This window comes from Molossus molossus, unplaced genomic scaffold, assembly GCF_014108415.1.
Source record: "Molossus molossus isolate mMolMol1 unplaced genomic scaffold, mMolMol1.p scaffold_m16_p_19, whole genome shotgun sequence".
Taxonomy (NCBI): Eukaryota; Metazoa; Chordata; class Mammalia; order Chiroptera; family Molossidae; genus Molossus; species Molossus molossus.
Window position 1 is genome coordinate 31779440 of NW_023425354.1, and position 18440 is coordinate 31797879.

At 44.7% G+C, this 18440-nt stretch overlaps 2 protein-coding genes across 2 annotated transcripts; one reads left to right on the forward strand and one right to left on the reverse strand.

Annotated features, from left to right (window-relative positions):
• Positions 1-378: 378 nt before the first annotated feature.
• On the reverse strand, positions 379-6030 carry LOC118634802 (putative protein PTGES3L). Its single transcript, XM_036269592.1, has 8 exons — positions 5989-6030; positions 5675-5814; positions 5237-5350; positions 5069-5135; positions 4865-4963; positions 3290-3379; positions 1806-1859; positions 379-777 (listed from the first exon to the last, which is right to left on the reverse strand). The coding sequence occupies exons 2-8, from the start codon at positions 5680-5682 to the stop codon at positions 742-744; spliced, it is 468 nt and encodes a 155-aa protein (XP_036125485.1). The 5' UTR covers positions 5683-5814; positions 5989-6030; the 3' UTR covers positions 379-741.
• Positions 6031-6194: 164 nt separating this feature from the next.
• Positions 6195-15863, forward strand: LOC118634793 (RUN domain-containing protein 1). The gene is made up of 5 exons (XM_036269578.1): positions 6195-6692; positions 11249-11407; positions 12377-12575; positions 13241-13360; positions 13786-15863. Exons 1-5 carry the CDS (start codon positions 6195-6197, stop codon positions 14649-14651), a joined length of 1842 nt encoding a protein of 613 aa, XP_036125471.1. The 3' UTR covers positions 14652-15863.
• Positions 15864-18440: the final 2577 nt, after the last annotated feature.

Below are 18440 nucleotides of genomic sequence, written 5' to 3' on the forward strand. Positions count from 1 at the left end.
TATTAGATTCAAAAATTTTTAATGAAATAATCATAAAATATAATACAAGTATACCTTTGTATTGGCAGTTGTTTTCAAGTTTAAGAACTAATGTCACCTTTAAAAGTATAAAGATATTTCTGGAGTGTGCAGGATGCTGAGTTGGGTTTCTGGATGGTTCTAGGGGTGGCCGTATTATCATATAGCAGAAGGCTGGTTTCTGCTCTGAGAAATCATAGCATAGATCTGTGCATGGGGCAGTCCCCCAGCTTGGTTATAGCCTGCTCCCAACATCTTTCATCTTCCAACCTCAGCAATGAGGGCCAGGATCTCTAACACCTACCCCTCCCCTTTGAGAGTAACTATAGAGGAAGAAGTACAGGCAGAAAGAGACCAGTTCCTAGAGATTTATTATAACCTATCTGCTGCTTTTTTGGCTGTTGCTCGACCACATATGCTCAAATACTCAAGAGAGCCCTGGTGAGTGGCCCAAACACAGAGATTATAGCCAATTGGTAGGAAGTCAGAAGTCCTACCAGTCTACTCCTCTGCTATTCTGCCATCTGATGCAGTGACCATAGTCAAGTGCCAAGGAAAAGAAATAAAGCATGAAGGAGGACCCTTAATTAAGAGCTTCGAGGAAAGATCTGAGATCCCAGAGGACCTGGGTACACAGCCAGAGCTGGACAAAGCCCAGGCCCTCGCTTGTCAGAATGACTGGAAGATAGCCACAGCTTCCTTCGTAGCTCTGCTGCGCAGAAGTTAATTACTTGTTGTATCTGCACTGTCAGAATCATCCTAGAAAAAAATGAAAAAGAAAAAGTACCTGTAGAGTATGGAAAAAAAAAAAAATTTTTGTTCACAAACTTTGCTCACATTCCCTTCTGCTCTCCAAGTTTTTCTTTTGTGATTTTCAATAACTTCTTGGGAGGCTAATAAAGGATTTAAACTTAGGAAAATAAAATAAACCCCTAGTACTCAATAAATAGCACTGTCGTGTATCATTTAGCCTCAGAATTTCAATTAATGTTACTGCTCCTTACAAATGTAAATATAGTCAACAGGGCCAGGTCTACTCTAGGATGGAGAAGCAGAGGGAAAGATGGACGTGAGGCATTCCTTGCTGGGGTTTTCTTTTTCTTTCTTTTCTTTTTTTTTTTTTAATAAGCAAAAGTTTATTAAGAAAGTCACAGAGGTGGAAGTGAGCTGTAGAAGAAATGGGTTCAGGAAACAAGTTACAGAGGCAAAAGAAGGGCCCTTGGCCCTGGCTGGTTTGGTTCGATTTGGCTCAGTGGTTAGAGCATCAGCCCTCAGACCGAAGGGTCATGTGTTTGATTCCCAATCAAGGGCACATTCCTGGGTCGCAGGTTCGATCCCCGGCCTCAGTTGGGGTTGTGTGGGAGGCATCAAATCGATGTGTCTCTCTCGCATCAATGTTTCTCTCTCTTTCTCTCTCCCTCCCTCACTTCTATTCTATCTGAAAAAAAAAAGAAAAGAAAAATATTCTTGGGTGAGGATTAACAAAATAAAAGAAGGACCTTAGTGCTTAGGAAAAAGAGAGAAAGATAAAGATAACACACCTGGGGTAAGAAAAAGGGAATGGTAATGTGCAGGCATGTTCCAAGAGGGACAGCATTTGGTGGGATTTTCTAAAGCCTGGAGAAGAATATTCACCCTCCTGTGTCAAATTCAAATTTAACTTTAAAAAAAATCAACTCTGACTAACATTCACTGAGAACTACTGTGGACTAAAACAGAAGGTTTCTAGTATCTTATTTTTAAGGGTAAAAAGGGAACTGAAGGGTTGAGGGACAAGCTTTACTTACATCCAGATCATCCATGGCAGGGGGAGGTCTCTTGGTGCTGACCTTCTTCAAAAGCTACAGGGACAAGAAAAATAGTTGCAAGAGAGAAGAGCAACCAGCATACTGATGGACCAAAGGAGAATGGTCCCAACCAGACAACTTCCCTACCTTTAAAGCCCCTAACACATTAGTGGAATGAATTAGAGAAAAGTAAATTGATCCCCTTCTTAAAAGGAAATTAAAAACACACAGAGCATCCTTCTTACCAGTCCAGGTCAGGGTCTGCTAGTGTTTTTGCAACGTGAATAATTAGTACTGAAATTCTGAAACCAAATAATTTATTGGGAAATATTGATTTTTTTAATGTGAATTTTATACTGCTTAGTTGGAGCTTTCCATGAAGTTGTCTGGCTCAAGAAAATACACACACAAAAAGAAAGAGCCCTGTCTGATGTGGCTCAGTTGATTGAGGATGACCCCATGCACTGAGAGGTTGCCAGTTCAATTCCCAGTCAGGGCACATGACCAAGGTTGCAGGCTTGATCCCCAGTAGGGGGCGTGCAGGACGCAGCTGATTAATGTTTCTCTCTCATCAATGTTTCTATCTCTACCTCCCCTTTCCTCTCTCTCTAAAAAAAATTTAATAAAAAATATTAAAAAAAGAAAAAGCAGAGAAGGAAAGGAAGGAGGGAGGGAGGGGAAGAGAAGAGAACAGAAATTACATAAAAGCAAGAAAAGCTTTTGCCAAACTTTTTCAGAATGCAGGCTCTATTCTATGAATAGTGAGTGAATCCATGTATACAATTTCACTAATAGAATATTCATTTCACCCATCCCTACTAAATAAACATTGCAAAATATATGTAAAGAATATCAGCACCACCCTGGCCAGTTTGGCTCAGTGGTCAGCCCATGGGCCAGAGAGTCCCAGGTTCGGTTCCCACTAAGGGCATGTATCTTGGTTGCAGTTTGTCCCCGGTCCCAGTTGGAGTTGTGTAGGTGGCAACCAGTCGATATGTCTCTCTCACATCGATGTTTGTCTCTCTGTCTTCCCCACCTCTCTCCCTCCAGCTCTATGTGAAGATAAATGCAAAAATGTCCACAGGTGCCCCTGGCCAGTTTGGCTCAGTGGTTAGAGCATGGGCCTGCGGTCCAGAGAGACCCGGGTTCGGTTCCCACTAAGGGTACATACCGCAGTTGCATTTTGTCCCCAGCCCCTGGTTGGGTCGTGCTGGTGGCAACCACTCGATGTGACCCTTTCACGTTGATGTTTCTCTCTCTCTCTCTCTCCCTTCCACTCTATCTGAACAAAAAATGGAAAAATGTCCTCAGGTGATGATTAAAAAAAAATGTCCTTGGGTAAGGGGAAACAAAGAATATCAGCACCAATGAGCAGCAATTCTAAGGAGCTCATATGTCTCTAGACTTAGCCCTGATGACAATCCTCCAGAGAAATGTGTGCAGAGATACAGAGAATGGTCAACATGGGCAGAAAATGGCATTACCTCTGCATAATGTTCCACCTGAGCCAGCTCCACCTCTTCATCCCCTTCCCAGTCTCTCCAGTTATCAAAGTCCACAGACAACCACACTGGCTGTAAGAGGAAGCACAAAGAATCACAGCCAGGGCGGTAGCAGAAGTGCATAGAAAAGTGTGGTTGTGTACATAGGAGCATGCGAGGAAGGCCAATGGGAGTAGTCTTCCCAACAGCACCCCTTTGACTAACTAACCCCATCTCCTAACTACTATGTTATAGAGACTATTAAACACAATGCCAGGATTTGTAGAGGATGAAAAAGCATAGAAAGACTGCCCTCAAAGAGCAGATTGACTGGAAAGATAACACATATGGAAATATAACTGTGTCATAAAGTATCATAGATTCCACCAAGCAAGACAGGGACAACCCTTCAAGGCCCATGTTCCAAGTTGCCACACTTAGAGAAAGAAGTTATTCACTAGTTCATTTAACAGATATTTACTGAACTGATATTATGGATCACACTCTGAGATTAACATTGGGATTATAAATATGTTTCATACATAGTTCCAGCCATCAAGAAGCAAATAGGGAAGGGAAATGTAAATAAGTTGTTATAATACAGTGTGAAGAGAGTGGTAGTAGGCTATGTAGGGGATATTTTGGGAACCTAGGCATCCTGGAGTCACATGGCCTTGAAGGATGAACAGGGGTTAGGTGGGAGAAAGTGATAGTGATGGGGGCTTTCCAGGAAGAAGGCACAGCTTGAGCAAAGGTACAAAATTGAGAAATTGCCTGGTGTGTGCAAAATCATTGCAAGCAGTTTGCTGGGGCTGGAATGTGAAGTTTGAGGCAGAGAGTAATGGAATATAAGGCTGTAGGAAGAAGAAAAGCCAGGTCATGATCTTATATATCATGTTATAGTGTTTGGACATCAACCTAAGGGGAAGAAGTTATGAGCTCAAATACCTGAAACCATCAAGAAGATAATGAAAAGAAGTAAAGTGAGGTGGAACACATGCCTTATTTAATGCTGTAACTCAAAGCATCTGGGAATTTTAGACCAGTGTGACCAAAATCTCCATTTTTTTTTCCCTTTGAGGGAAGCTAGTAACCTGGATTTGTAGGTGAAATTTCCACATCTTCATATGTCAGTAACTAATTAAAAATTCCAAATATCAGTAACCAATAGAAATAATTTTTAACACTGTGAACACTGCTAAAATAAATTTGAGAGCCAGATCAAACCAGCAGGCAGCCAATTTGCAACCTTTAGGAGAAAAGAAGCTACTGGAGGGTCTTAAGTAGGGGAGTGACAGGGTCAAAGATGTATTTTAGACAGATCATAATAGGAGCGATGCATTAGACAGATTGGGGGTGGAGCTGAAAATACACCACGAATCTCACCCATTGATGAATAAGGTCTGAATTAGGAAGAGATAAAGTAACAGATTCAATACCATCCAGGTAGTCAAATAGGCAGAACCTGGTAAGTGACTGAATGTTGGTGGGAAAAGGCGCAAGGGTGATTTCCCGACCTAACTTGGGTACCTGAATACACCATAGAGAACACAGGAGAAAGAGCAAGCCCCTCCCTACCTTGATATCCTCCTTGGTGAGCCGGGGCCAGGCTACTTTCTCCTTCCATTTCCTCACAAAGCAAGTAATGGAGCGGCCAGAGCGCTTATCCTGGGAGTCCTGCCACACACAGAGCCTCATTCTTACAGTCTGGGGATTAGAATGAATCTCCCATTTCCCAGGCAGCCTTCCCATCGAAACCTTCCTGTCCCACTCCATCCCTACCTTGGAGTTCACCTTGGCATAGAACTCAATCTCATTGTACAACTCCACTCCATCGGCATTCTTGCAGCTAAGGAGACAATGCAGCTGAGGAGACTGAGAGGCTGAGTGTGGGGACTTTAGGAGAAAGGAAAGGTTCCGAGAAGCCGGGCTCTACAAAGAGGCCATTACCTGAACACAATGCGGTGGTCTTCTATGAGCACCTGGACATCGGTGCTGTCCTCAACACAAAACTCCATGAACACATACTTGGGCCTGTCATACCACAGGGTCCGGGCATGCTGCCTGAAGAGGAGTTAAGGTGGGGCTTCATAGAGGTGGGAGGGGGAAGACTGAGAGCATTTGGGAAAGATGGGAGGAGAGGAGAATATAGGAATATTTCATGCTACAGCCTTGTCAAAATGGAGCAGAAACAGAAGGACGTGGAATTGGAGTGATGAGAATGGGTGTAGGGAGTTATGGAGGCCACTGAGGTCACACTGCCCCGCACCACCCCACAGTTACAGAGACCTGGGGTCTGCAGTTCCCATGGGATCTCGCAGGACCTGGAGCGCCCAGGAAATGTGGGGCGCGGAATCTAAAGGGAGAAAGGCGGCCCGAAACGCTCACCGTGCCATGGCGGCTCCCGCAGCCCGGTGGCGTTCGGAGTCCGAGGCAGGGACCGCTATCTTTAGATCCCAGTGACGCCCCCAGCAGCTGCCTCTCCTTACATGGTCAGTGGAAGTTTTAGAGGCCGGAGAAACTTGGCCCTGCAAACAAGAGAGCAGCACCCCGGAGAGACTGTGGGAAAGCATAATCCCAGCAGCCCGTCACCTCTCCGGGTCTCCAGATATGTACAGATTTAGGAAGAGACGACCCACCCTCTGGGCCAGGGCTACACTACACTAGATACACACGAATGACTTGTCCCCGGCTTCATTCACCTGTTTGTCCAACGCTTAGGACATTCTGTGCCTGATTCACAATAGGCGCTCAATAAAAAATTACTGGCCCACATTAAATCCCCGGGGAAGGCCCGCCCTCGGGGACGAACGAGCCCAGCCCACCCGCTTCTAAGGTTTCCCCGCCCGGCCGCCGTTGCCATGGTAGCAAGGGGGCGCCGCTGACGTGCGGCGGCGTTTCCGGGAAGATGGCGTCTGTCGAAGTAGCTGCCGAACCAGTAACGGTGGTGGCGACCGTTGGACCAAAGGCGAGGGACGAAGAGGAGGAAGAGGAGGAGTCACTGCCACCGTGCGGGGCGGTGCGCTGGGCCCCGGTGGGGGCAGTGGCAGAGGCCGGGCCTGGGGCGACAGCGTTCTCGGAAGAGGCGGCTGCGGAGGAACCCGGCGCAGCCCCAGGCTCCCCGCCCGACTCGCCCGGCCGGACACTGCGACGGCTGCGGGCTGAGCGACGGCGGCTGGACTCGGCGCTGCTCGCGCTGTCCTCGCACTTTGCACAGGTGCAGTTCCGCCTGCGCCAGGTGGTGCGCGGGGCGCCGGCGGAGCAGCAGCGCCTCCTGCGCGAGCTCGAGGACTTTGCCTTCCGCGGCTGCCCTCACGTCCTGGGTTACGGTGAGCCCGAGGACCCCGCCTGCGAAGACAGCGACGGGTTGCCGGGGGACCGGCCACGGTTGCGAGGCGAGGACCAGGTAGGCAGCTGGGGCCGGGCCCCGAGGAACATGAGGATAGGAGGGGTTGGGTGGGTGGCGATGTGACAAGGACGGGAGGTAGCAGTGGTGAGAAGCCGACCTGTCCAGGTGAGTACGCGAGCCCGAGACGCGAAGATTGAGACAGGTGTTCGAGGCCTGCTGAAGGGCTGGAGGAAAGAGAGGCCTGGGAACCTGTGGTGAGAGGTGCCCACCGAAGTGACGACGTGAAGGACAGACGAGCTTTGAGCAAAGAGTATTCAGAGGGCAACAGAGCAACCAGCCAAAGCAGTGTTCTTCCTCTCACCTTGCTATCACCTTATGTAGTACCTAAGTCCTCGCACATTTGCTGATAGAGTGCCCCGACCCTGGGGATTGAGATAGTTGGCTGGTGAAGAGCAAGTGAATTGAAAATCATGGAAAATTAGACCTACTCTGTCTGTGCTTTCTTGGAATCTACAGAATCTTTAATCTTTAGACTTGTCTGAGTGAGAGCTTTGGTGGACAGCAGGGTATCTTAGTAATTAAAAGAAACACAACTGATTACATGAATTTATTTTTTAACTTCACTGATTTTTAGAGAAAGAGGAAGTGAGAGGGAGAGAGTGATAGAAACATCGATGAGAGAGAACATCAGTTGGCTGCCTCCTGCATGCGCTCAACTGGGGATATGGCCCACGACCTGGGCATGTGCCCTGATCTGATATGGAACCGGCGAACCCTTGGTGCATGGGTCCACGCTCAACCACTGAGCCACACCGGCCAGGCATTACATGAATTTTTTAATACTGGTACTTTAAAACTCCTTCCTCACACACACAAAAAAAATTATTTAAAAAAAAAGCTCTGGCTTATTTTTCTCAGTGGTTGGAACATTGGCCTGCGGACCAGAGAGTCCCTGGTTTGATTTCCACTAGGGGCATGTACCAAAAAAAAAAAATTTTGTAAAACTCCTTCTCATCCTGCTTAATAACTAAGTATTCTAAATGAAGTTCCTTTGGTAACTGACAAGATTCATTCAATTAGCGTACCTCAAGAAGATATAAGAGACTGTATACCACACCAAGGGAACGTTTCCTTAGTCTTTGAATCTCTGGAAGTGCACAGTTGTAGATAGGTGTTGAATTGAACCCAGGTCTCATTGGTCTGCCAGCCAACGCTCTAACCACTGAGCCAAACCGGCCAGGTCTCCTTCTTTCTTTCTTTTTTTTTAATCTTCACCCGAGGATATTTTTCTATTTTATCTTCAGATAGAGTGAGAGGGAGGGAGGGAGGGAGGAAGGAGAGAGAGAAAGAGATCAATGTGAGAGGGACACATTGACCCCCAACCAGGGCCTTGAACGAACTGAAATCAATGGGAATTGAACCCATGACTCTTTAGTCCTCAGGCCAACACTCAACCGCTGAGCTACGCCAGCTGGGCCAGGGCCACCTTTTTATCCTTAAAGTTACAACCCACATGTGGCTTTCTTCCTGCTTAAATTAGTTTTAACCAGAATTCTTATCAGTAACAGATATTGAATTATTTTAATCTAAAGTGTTTCCAGTGCAGTCCTGTGTTTACTGTTCCACCCTTCTCTCCGCCTTCCCACAGCTCCTTGCACAGACAAGGAACAGCCACTTCAAATTGCCAGACTCTTCAAGGATATAAAGGGTAGAAAGAATCACTGTGGCCAGGCCCTGTTTATATATGAGGAACACCAAAGATTCTCTGGATTTGCTTTTTTGGTTGTTCAGTTTCACTTTCAGAAACAGAGTACAACTTTGAAAAAAAATGTAGTGCTCAAAAATACCTAATTAAAAAAAAGAATAATAAGCAGTCGTGTGTTTCTATTGACATATAAACAGGTAGTGCCCAAGTGGGGGATATGTGTGAACCAAATGATTTACTTCTTACCAGTTCCTGATTTTTTTAAACCAGTATTTTATCTCACTTCATACTAGAGATTATTCCTGTTATTTTCTGCCTTACACCAGAGCTCATTGTTCTAGCCTATTAAACTTGTTTGCTCATGTTCCAGTAAATATCATACTAGAACTGTTATGGCAAGTGACAAAGTTCAGCAGACATACTCATCAAAACGGAATCGATTTATAACTGGTTTCTTTCTTCCTTGGCTTCATAAAATTGGAGTACAATGAAAACACAAAGAAAGTTTACCCAGTTCTTGCTCCTTGAGCTAATTAGACAACTTCCTGTAGTCAGAATTCATTACATAGTTTCCGCTTATCTGAGGGGAATACTTTCAAAGATGCCCCGGTGGATGCCTGATACATTGCATAGTATTAAACATATATACTATGGTTTTTCCTATATATACATGCCTATGATAGAGTTGAATTAATAAATTAGACAATAAGAGATTAACAACTAATAATAAAATAGAACATTTATAACAATATAATGTAGTAAAAGTTACGTAAATGTCTTTGGGCTGTTAGTAAGTAAAATAAGAGTTACCTGAACACAAGCACTGCAGTACCTCAGCAGACAATTTGATAACCAAAACAGCTATCAAGTGACTAGTGGGTGGATAGTGGATTCAGCGTGGATACCTAGATACTCTGGACAAAGGGATCATTCAGGCTCAAGATTTCATAACACTGTTCAGAACGGTGCACAGTTTAAAACTTTCAAATTCCTTATTTCTGGAATTTTCTATTTAATATTTTTTTTTACCTCAGTTGACTGCAAGTAACTAAAACTATGGAAAGCAAAACGGTGGATAAGAGGGACTATTGTGTTTAGAATGTGTCGTTCTATACGTGCTTCAGTAGCATAAAACAAATACGTATTGAGAGCTTTGTGCTAGGCACTGTGTAAGGCCTTGAGGGTACAAAGTCAAGGCCCCTGCCTGTAAGTTCATAGACTGGGGAAGACAGAATCCTAAACAGATGTAACGTGACATGAGCTGGTGTGGAAGTGTGTAGAAAATACAGTGGAAGAAATGATCAGTTCTGCCTGGGGAAATCAAGGAAACCTCTTAAAGGATAGTTAGGCCTGCACTAAGACAGGAAGAAGAACAGGATTCCAAGAAAACACCACAACAGTCATAAAGGATTGAAGAGGGAGTATCATGAGAAAAGACTTGCTTTCTTGTTGAATAAAGGTAAAGCAAGAGCCTTGTTTGTTTGTTTTTATTCTCACCCGCAAACATTTTTCCTTTTTTTTTTTATCCTTACCCAAGGACATTTTTTGATATTTTGTTCAGATAGAGTGGGAGGGAGAGAGAGAGAGAGAGAGAGAGAGAAACATTGACGAGAAGGACATATTGAGTAGTTGCCACCCGCACAATCCAACCAAGGCCGGGACAAACTGCAACTGAGGTACATGCCCTGAGCGGGAACCGATCCTGGGTGTCTTGGGACCGTAGGCTGACGCTCTAACCACTGAGCCAAACTGGCCAGGGCCATTTTTCCTTTTTTTTTTGTTCAGATAGAGTCGGGGAGAGAGAAAGAAAGAAAAACATAGACATGAAAGGGACAATCGAGTGGCTGCCTCCCGCACGAGCCAACCAGGGCTGAGGAAAAACTGCAACCGAGGTATGTGCCCTTAGGGGAAACCAAACCCGGGTCTCTCTAGACCGCAGGCCAACGCTCCAACCGCTAAACCAAACCAGCCAGGGCATAGCAGACTTTTTTTTAAAAAAACACTAGGCCCTGGCCAGTTTGGCTCAGCCATTGGGGCCTTGGCCTGCGGACTACAGAGTCCCGGGTTCACTTCCTGCTAGGGGCACATACCAAAAAACAAAACAAAACACTAGTACCTTCCCACCCTCTTTACTTAGCTTTAAATTCTTTTTACTGCCCCTGATATCTGCGTTTATTCTTTTGATTTTACAGACCTCTATAATACATTGGAGAGGCTTTGAATCTTAAAAAAACAAACTGGGTATGAGTTGTAAGGCCTTTCTCCACATCTTTACCTCCAGATTCTCTGCAGAAAATATTCAGGAGATGATCTGTGGTAATTGCCATGGAGGATGGCATGGCTAAGTCCTGGGAGGCTAAAATAAATTGTCTCAATCCTAACTAGACCTTTGGGGGGGGGGAGCAATCTTAACAAAAGGCCCCATTCTTTTCATATCCTATTTTCAAAGAGATACAAATACTTTCTTAAAACACATTTAATAAATTTCCCTGTATAAAATAATTATTTTTTAATGTTTTTATTGATTTTAGAGAGAGGAAGGAAGAGGGAGCAAAACATATGTGTCAAAGAGAAATATCATTTTAGAGAGGAAGGGGGGAGGGGAAAGAAACATGGATCAGCTCCCTTCTGCACACCCCATACTGGGGATCGAGCCTGAAACCTGGGCATGTGCCCTGACAGGGAATCAAACCTGTGACCTTCTGGTGCATGGGACAATGCTCAATCAACTGAGCCATACCAGCCAGGGCAATTATTCTTATTTTTGAGCTACCTTATAAATTCCATATTTCATCTGGATTATTTGTAAATATTTTCTATTTTGCTAGTCATTGGCTTGGGAGGATTCTTGATGTGTCCTGAATTTTCCTTTTCCTGTGAAATAAACCTAAGTATTTTCTCATCTTAGAGTGAGCAGAAGAAACGGGAACGTCTAAAAACCCAAAGGGAGAAGCAGAAGGAACTAATACTGCAGCTCAAAACCCAACTAGATGATCTGGAAACATTTGCCTACCAAGAGGGCAGTTATGATTCCCTGCCCCAGTCCGTGGTCTTGGAAAGACAGCGGGTAAGTAAATACCACCACTGCTTAAGGTTACCTTGTTCATTCCTGTGTTTAGTCTTTCCTAGCTTGTTTGCCTTGGGCCTTACTGAGAATCCCTTTGCTGGGAAATTTTACTATTACATGGGCCAATATTTATTCACACATGCAAACACAAATTCCAAAGTTTTATAATATGATGATTGAGTTCTAGTTTTTTGTTGGTTGTTATTAAGAATAATTGTAGTCATATATAATAATAACTGTAATACTTTCTTTCATTTGATCATTAAAACAGTTCTACTTGAGCACATCGTAGTATGTAAACGAGCTTTATTTCCCACCACCAGTTGATAAATATGCCAGGAATCCACAGTGACTTGAATGCTATATTTATTTAAGCAACATCTGGGTAGACAGGTAAATCTTCTGGTAGAAATACAGCTACAACCTCCCCTACATGTTTGTCTCTCCCTGTGAGGTGGCTGTTTCTCTGGCTTGGCTGGAGTTATATTACCTAGATTTCATCCTAATATTGTCACTAGGATATTTTGACTGTAATGTACCCTGATGTTTTGTAAAGATTTTTCTTTAGTTGCCTAGAGTAGGACAAGAGGGGATAAGAAGAAATAGAAACTAGTATTTATTCTCTTGGAGACCTTGGGAAGCTATGTATGAGGGTTTTTTGGATCATCAGCCACTTTGGATTATTCGCACTGTTGGTCTCCTGAGTGAAAATTGCCAAGCCTGGTAGAACATTTGCAGTTAGAGGAGCCATTTCTGTCAGACAAGTACGAAAAGTTCTTGTTATCACAGAGAAGTAAAGGGTCTATCCTTAAATTGATCAGCAATTGCACCATTTCTCTCACGAATTTGATAGTTCTCCGTGTCTTTGATTTCTGTTTAAGGGTAGGAGGTATACTAGTAAAGATTCTCCTTCTTCCTAACCCTCTCTCTGAAAATTCCAAAGGGTGTGCTCACTGCTTGTCTTGATAGGTGATCATAGATGAATTAATAAAGAAACTGGATATGAATCTGAATGAGGACATCAGTTCACTGTCCACCGAAGAGCTTCGGCAACGTGTGGATGCAGCTGTGGCTCAGATTGTAAACCCAGCCCGAGTGAAAGAACAGTTGGTTGAGCAGCTAAAAACTCAGATCCGAGACCTCGAGATGTTCATCAACTTCATCCAAGGTCAGAGGAGAGTGGACAGATGTTGTGATAATTATATGTACTGATAAGTACTACTACCTAAAGGTACCAATCTCGATGTACTATTTCAGAGGTTTGATCACTTAGTAAAGGAGCCAGCAAGGTAGAGTAGAAAGAACATGCATCTATTTTAGAACCAGATTGCTAAAATCTCAGCTCTGCCATTTACTGGCTTCATGTCCTTGGGCAGGTTCCTGACCTCTTTAGTCTCACTCTCCTCACCAATAAAATGATTCACACTTCCTTCAATTAGCAAATATGTATTGAGCCAACAACTATATGCCAGTCACTGGTCTACACAAGTAAATAAGATATATTTGTAAGTCTTGTCATATAGTAAGCACTAGTAGATATTCTCCCTTTAAAAATCTGCCAGTGGCTCAGTGGTTGAGCATCCACCCACATACCAAGAGGTCTCCGGTTTGATTCCCAGTCAGGGCACATACCCAGGCTGTGGGCCAGATCCCCAGTGTGGGGCGTGCACGAGGCAGCCAATGGATGTTCTCTCTCATCGACGTTTCTGTCTCTCTTTCCCTCTCCCTTCCTCTCTCTCTAAAATAAATAAAGAAAAATTTTAAAAAAAATTTTTTTAAATCTGCCATCAAGGGGCTAAAGAAGTATCTTCTTTTTGTAACTTCTAATGATAGATGAAGTGGGAAGCCCATTTCAGACAGATAATGGACACTGTGAGTGCAAGGCCAGTGGGAAGACAGGAAATAGCTCCACCAGAACTGACAGCAGCAAATTGCCTCCAGGAAACAATAAACGTAAGTACAGCTCCCATATTAGGCAAATCTATAGAGACGGAAAGTAGCTTAGTGGTTGTCTAGGGCTTGGGAGGTTGGGAAGAAGGGTAATGGGAAATGCTGATCATACAGGGTTTATTTTGGGGATGATGAATATACAGTTCTGTGAATACACCAAAAACCACTGAATTGTACACTTTAAATTGGTGAATTGTATGGCATATGAAGTATATTTCAATATAGTTGTTATTAACAGCAACAAAAGAAACGAAAGTCCAGTGGCATCCTTAACCTAAAATAAGTCCAGTGACATCCTGGGTGGCTCTTGGCTTCGTTTGGAACCCATACATAGCTCAAAAGCAAGGCTCGATCTTAGCTTATGATTTGTTGAATGTAATTCTGTGCCATTATGGTCTAACTGATGAGTCACTGTGTTTTCTAAACAGCAAAGGCAGAAGATGTGAAGAAAGTTCGGGAGACGGGGCTGCGCCTGATGCGTCGAGCACTGGCAGTGCTCCAGATCTTTGCTGTTAGCCAGTTTGGTTGTGCCACAGGCCAGATCCCACAAACCCTGTGGCCAAGGGGCCAGGCTGACAGGGACTACTCTCCCTTACTGAAGAGGCTGGAGGTGTCAGTAGACAGAGTGAAGCAGCTAGCCTTAAGGCACCAGCCATACGACCACGTCATCACCTCTGCCAACCTCCAGGACCTCTCTCTGGGAAGCAAGGACGAGCTGACGACAGCTGTGCGAAAGGAGCTGACAGTGGCCGTGAGGGACCTGCTGGCCCATGGGTTGTATGCCTCCTCACCAGGGATGAGCCTTGTCATGGCTCCCATTGCTTGTTTGCTGCCAGCCTTCTCCTCGACCCCCGAGGCCATGCACCCCTGGGAACTCTTTGTAAAGTACTATCATGCTAAGAATGGCCGTGCTTATGTGGAATCCCCAGCCCGAAAGCTCTCCCAGTCCTTTGCCCTGCCTGTTATGGGAGGTACTGCTATGACCCCCAAGCAGAGTCTACTGACAGCCATCCATATGGTGCTGACGGAGCACGACCCTTTTAAGCGCAGTGCAGACTCAGAGTTGAAGGCCTTGGTGTGCATGGCACTGAATGAGCAGCGTCTTGTGTCCTGGGTGAATCTTATCTGCAAGTCTGGGTCACTCATCGAGTGCCACTATCAGCCCTGGAGCTACATGGTTCACACAGGCTTCGAGAGTGCCCTCAACCTGCTCAGTCGCCTTAGCAGCCTCAAGTTCAGCCTCCCTGTAGACCTGGCTGTGCGCCAGCTCAAGAACATCAAAGATGCTTTTTGATGAGAGTGCCCTGGCCCTACCCTGGCACCTTATTCAGTAAAGATAGATGGTTAGTCTTCTAAGATAGGGGCAGAGAGTAGGAGGAAGGATTAAAGATGTTTTCCCTAGCCAAATGACTGCAAAGTCTGTTTTCCCTGCCAGGTTGGCATCTCAGAAAGAAATTCTGGAGACCCTCTTATTTAAAAGTGTTTCCCTGGTGTGTAACTACAGTATACATGTCGCACATATATTTGAGCCTATGTAAAAAATTAGTTATGGCACACAGTTAATACACCAACTCTTCATGCCAGGTCTAATTTTTAGAAAACCCAGGATTCTCTAACCATTCTGTTTATGGTAGTGAGTTGTTGGTCCTAGAATACATTCAACTTGAGGCTCCTGTTGGTTAAGTTGGGGGCCAAGGTCAGGGGAAGCTGTGTTTATTCCATAGCTGCCTCTAAAATTAGGAATGGGAATATTCTGAGAATAGCATTTCTAAGGGAGTTAACCACAAGTTAAGTTTAATAAGAGCCCTTTTTCATATAGAGGTAAGAACTGAAGTCTGTTGCTGACAAAGTGGTCCTCTTAGAGCACAATGTTTTTTTGTTTTTGGAGAGGGTTGTTTACAAGGAGTGACAACCATCGTCTGGTACTAGGACACTGGAAAGGAACTTTTCCTCTGTGCACCTCCCAATGATATACTCAGACTTCTCAGAAGTAGATGTGTTAGAGGTATACTTCTCAAGAGAACCCTTGCCACTGAATCAGGTGTGGATAGAAAAACACATCGGTGACCAGCAGCAACTTCTTCCCGGACTGTGACTCCACTTGTCCTGGAGGCTGGATGATGGAAGAGGTCTGATCATGCGATAAGTACTACAGTGGGGGTGGGAACTATGGCAGATCGCTAGTGAGCACTTCATTGTAAAACTGATTCTAGAATGGTCCTGTTTGGTCTTTAGTATTTTAGCCTTTTTAGTTTGTATGTCATTCAACCTGCATACTACAGGACTGACCAAAGATGGGCTAAGTGTATCACTTTCTGGAAAACCAAATGGGCTCCCAACTCTACTGATTCAACATTGTTTCTTGTATTAAATTGGCATCTGCACTTTATGTCTGCACTATTGCATAGTGCATTTTAACTTAATTTTTTCCAGAAATGTGTTATTTAAGATGCATTGTTGAGAATTCATTAAAATTAGTTCTGTGTGAAGCAGAATAAATGTGAAATGTGGGAAATTATGTGTCTGTGGTTGCTAATAAAATCGAGTATTTTGTGTAGATTCCCTGTAAAGACCTTAGAGCCCCTTGGCTTTGATTTGTAAGTTTGTCTGGGCATTATCAGCCCATCTGAACCAGATCATTTCCTTGAGCTATGTCAGGCTCCTGGCCTTTCTGCCTCTTCTCTGACCTCTGCCCTGGATCAACGCAGCTTTAGTGGTAGTTTATCTTTCCCTGAACAAATGTCTTTCTCATCCCATCTCACCCAGGCCTGCAGTTCCGTCCCCACAGCAGATGTCACCACACCTGCCACTTTTGGGATTGTCACTTGTAAACCCATTTGTCTGGATATCATTTAGGGTGGGTAATAATGACTATAGCCATATGGCATAGCCCTGTATCAGCCCAGTATTATCTTTTTCTAATCCTTCAACTAATTTGTATTAAGGCTTTATGCTAGCATCATGGGAAGCATTTTTGTTTCTGTCATCCTAATTTATTTCTATTTGTAAGGCAAAACAAATCCTCATTTTATAGCTGAGGAAACTAAACTGCAGAAAGGTTAAATATTTTTTCCAGGTTTACATGATGAAAGAGCTGGGATTTGGACTCAGGTTGCCTGAATCCACACCCAATGGTCTTACCTCATTGTATCATGCTGCTTCTAGATCTATTGTTCCTCTCTCCCTTTTCCACTTCCTCACTCTACCATCACTTCAGGAAAGTAAAGGTGTCTTCCACGTACCTGGGAGAAATTTCAGCCGCCAAAGGACTAGGCTGCAGGGAGATGGGCAGATAGCCATTGCTCTTCTGAGTTCTTCATGAAACAAAGATGTGTAGAGATGGAGACAGAGTGACCCTCTTTTCTCTGATAGTCCCGAGAGACAGTCCCATCAGCATCCCAGCAGTCAGATATCTTCAAGTCATTTATACCGTCTGCATTATAACTGAAGACAGCTCTGCCCTTGGCTTGGGGTGAGGCAGACAGGACAAGGGAGGAGAGGAGGAACAGTCAACCCAGGTCTAAGGATATGCAAGTACAGAATGAAAAAGAGCCATGGATACCCCAGCTGGTGTGGCTCGGTGGTTGAGTGTCACCCATGCACCAAGAGTTCACCAGTTTGATTCCCAGTCAGGGCACATGCCCGGGTTGTTGGCCAAATCCCCAGTGGGGGGCATGCAGGAGGCAGCCAATCTATGTTCTCATCGGTGTTTCTATGTCTCTCCCTCTCCCTTCCTCTCTCTACAATCAATAAAGAACAACAACAACAAAAAAAAGATCTCTAAGTTGCTCTGTTGCTCTGCATTTATTCATTATTGAGTGCCTTCCTACTTCCTGGGCCAGGCTACATGCTGAGGAAAGGGATAAGAAAAGCATACCCCTGCCCTGGACAGTGTTGTGCAGAGGTAAGAGCATCAACCAATGTACCCCCATGTACCATAGGGTTGCAGTTTTGATTCCTGGTCAAGGGTGCGTACCTGGGTTGCAGGTTCAATCCCCAAAGTGGGGGCACATACAGGGGACAGCCAATCAATGTATCTCACATCGATGTTTCTCCCTCCCTTCCACTCTCTAAAAATCAATAGAAAATATATCCTCCAGGGAAGATGAACAAAAATGGAAAGAGAGAAAGGCATACTCCCTGCCTTCAAGGAACACACACCTAGCTTAGGAGATACCAAGCCAAATGAAGATGTTGGTAGCTTGTTAAAACAAATTGCTTAGTCCCATCCCCAGAATGTTTTTTGTTTTTTTTTTATCCTCACCCAAGGACATTTTTTTTCCCCCATTTTTGTACAGATAGAGTGGGAGGGAGAGAGAGGAAGAGAGAGAGAGGGAAACATCGATGTGAAAGGGACACATCGAGTGGCTGCCACCCGCACGACCCAACCAGGGCCGGGGACAAACTGCAACCGAGGTACGTGCCCTTAGCGGGAACCGAACCCGGGTCTCTCCGGACCGCAGGCAGACGCTCCAACCGCTGAGCCAAACCGGCCAGGGCCCCAGAATGTTTTTTTTCTTTATTGATTTAAGAGAGAGAGGAAGGGAGAGAAAGGGAGAAACATCAATGAGAGAGAACATTGATTGGCCGCCTCCTACATGCCCCACTGGGGATTTGGCCCACTACCTGGGCATGTGCCCTGTCTGGGAATCAAACCAGTGGCCTCTTGGTGCATGGGTCGACACTGAACCAGTGAGCCACACCAGCTGGGCCCCAGAATGTTTTATTCAGTCGCTCTGGAGCGGGGCCTGAGAATTTGCATCTGTAACTAGATCCCAGGTTTTGTTGCTACTACTGGTGTGGGGACCGCTCTTTGAGAACCACTGATCCAAACCAACTAAGAGATGTTCTATGATAAAGGTAAGTATGGACTGGATTGCTGAGGGCAATCCAGAGAAGGAAGAGAATAATTCTGCCTGGGAGAATTCTGAAGTGGCCTTGAAAGGATGGATAGGATTTTTCTTGGCTATAGTGAAGAATATAGACCCCAGGGTTCAGAACAGTTGGACTTTTGAGTAGTTGAGCTGGATGGAACCCAAGGGGTACAGGAAGGGTATGGAGGAGTCAAGAACTTATTCTGAAG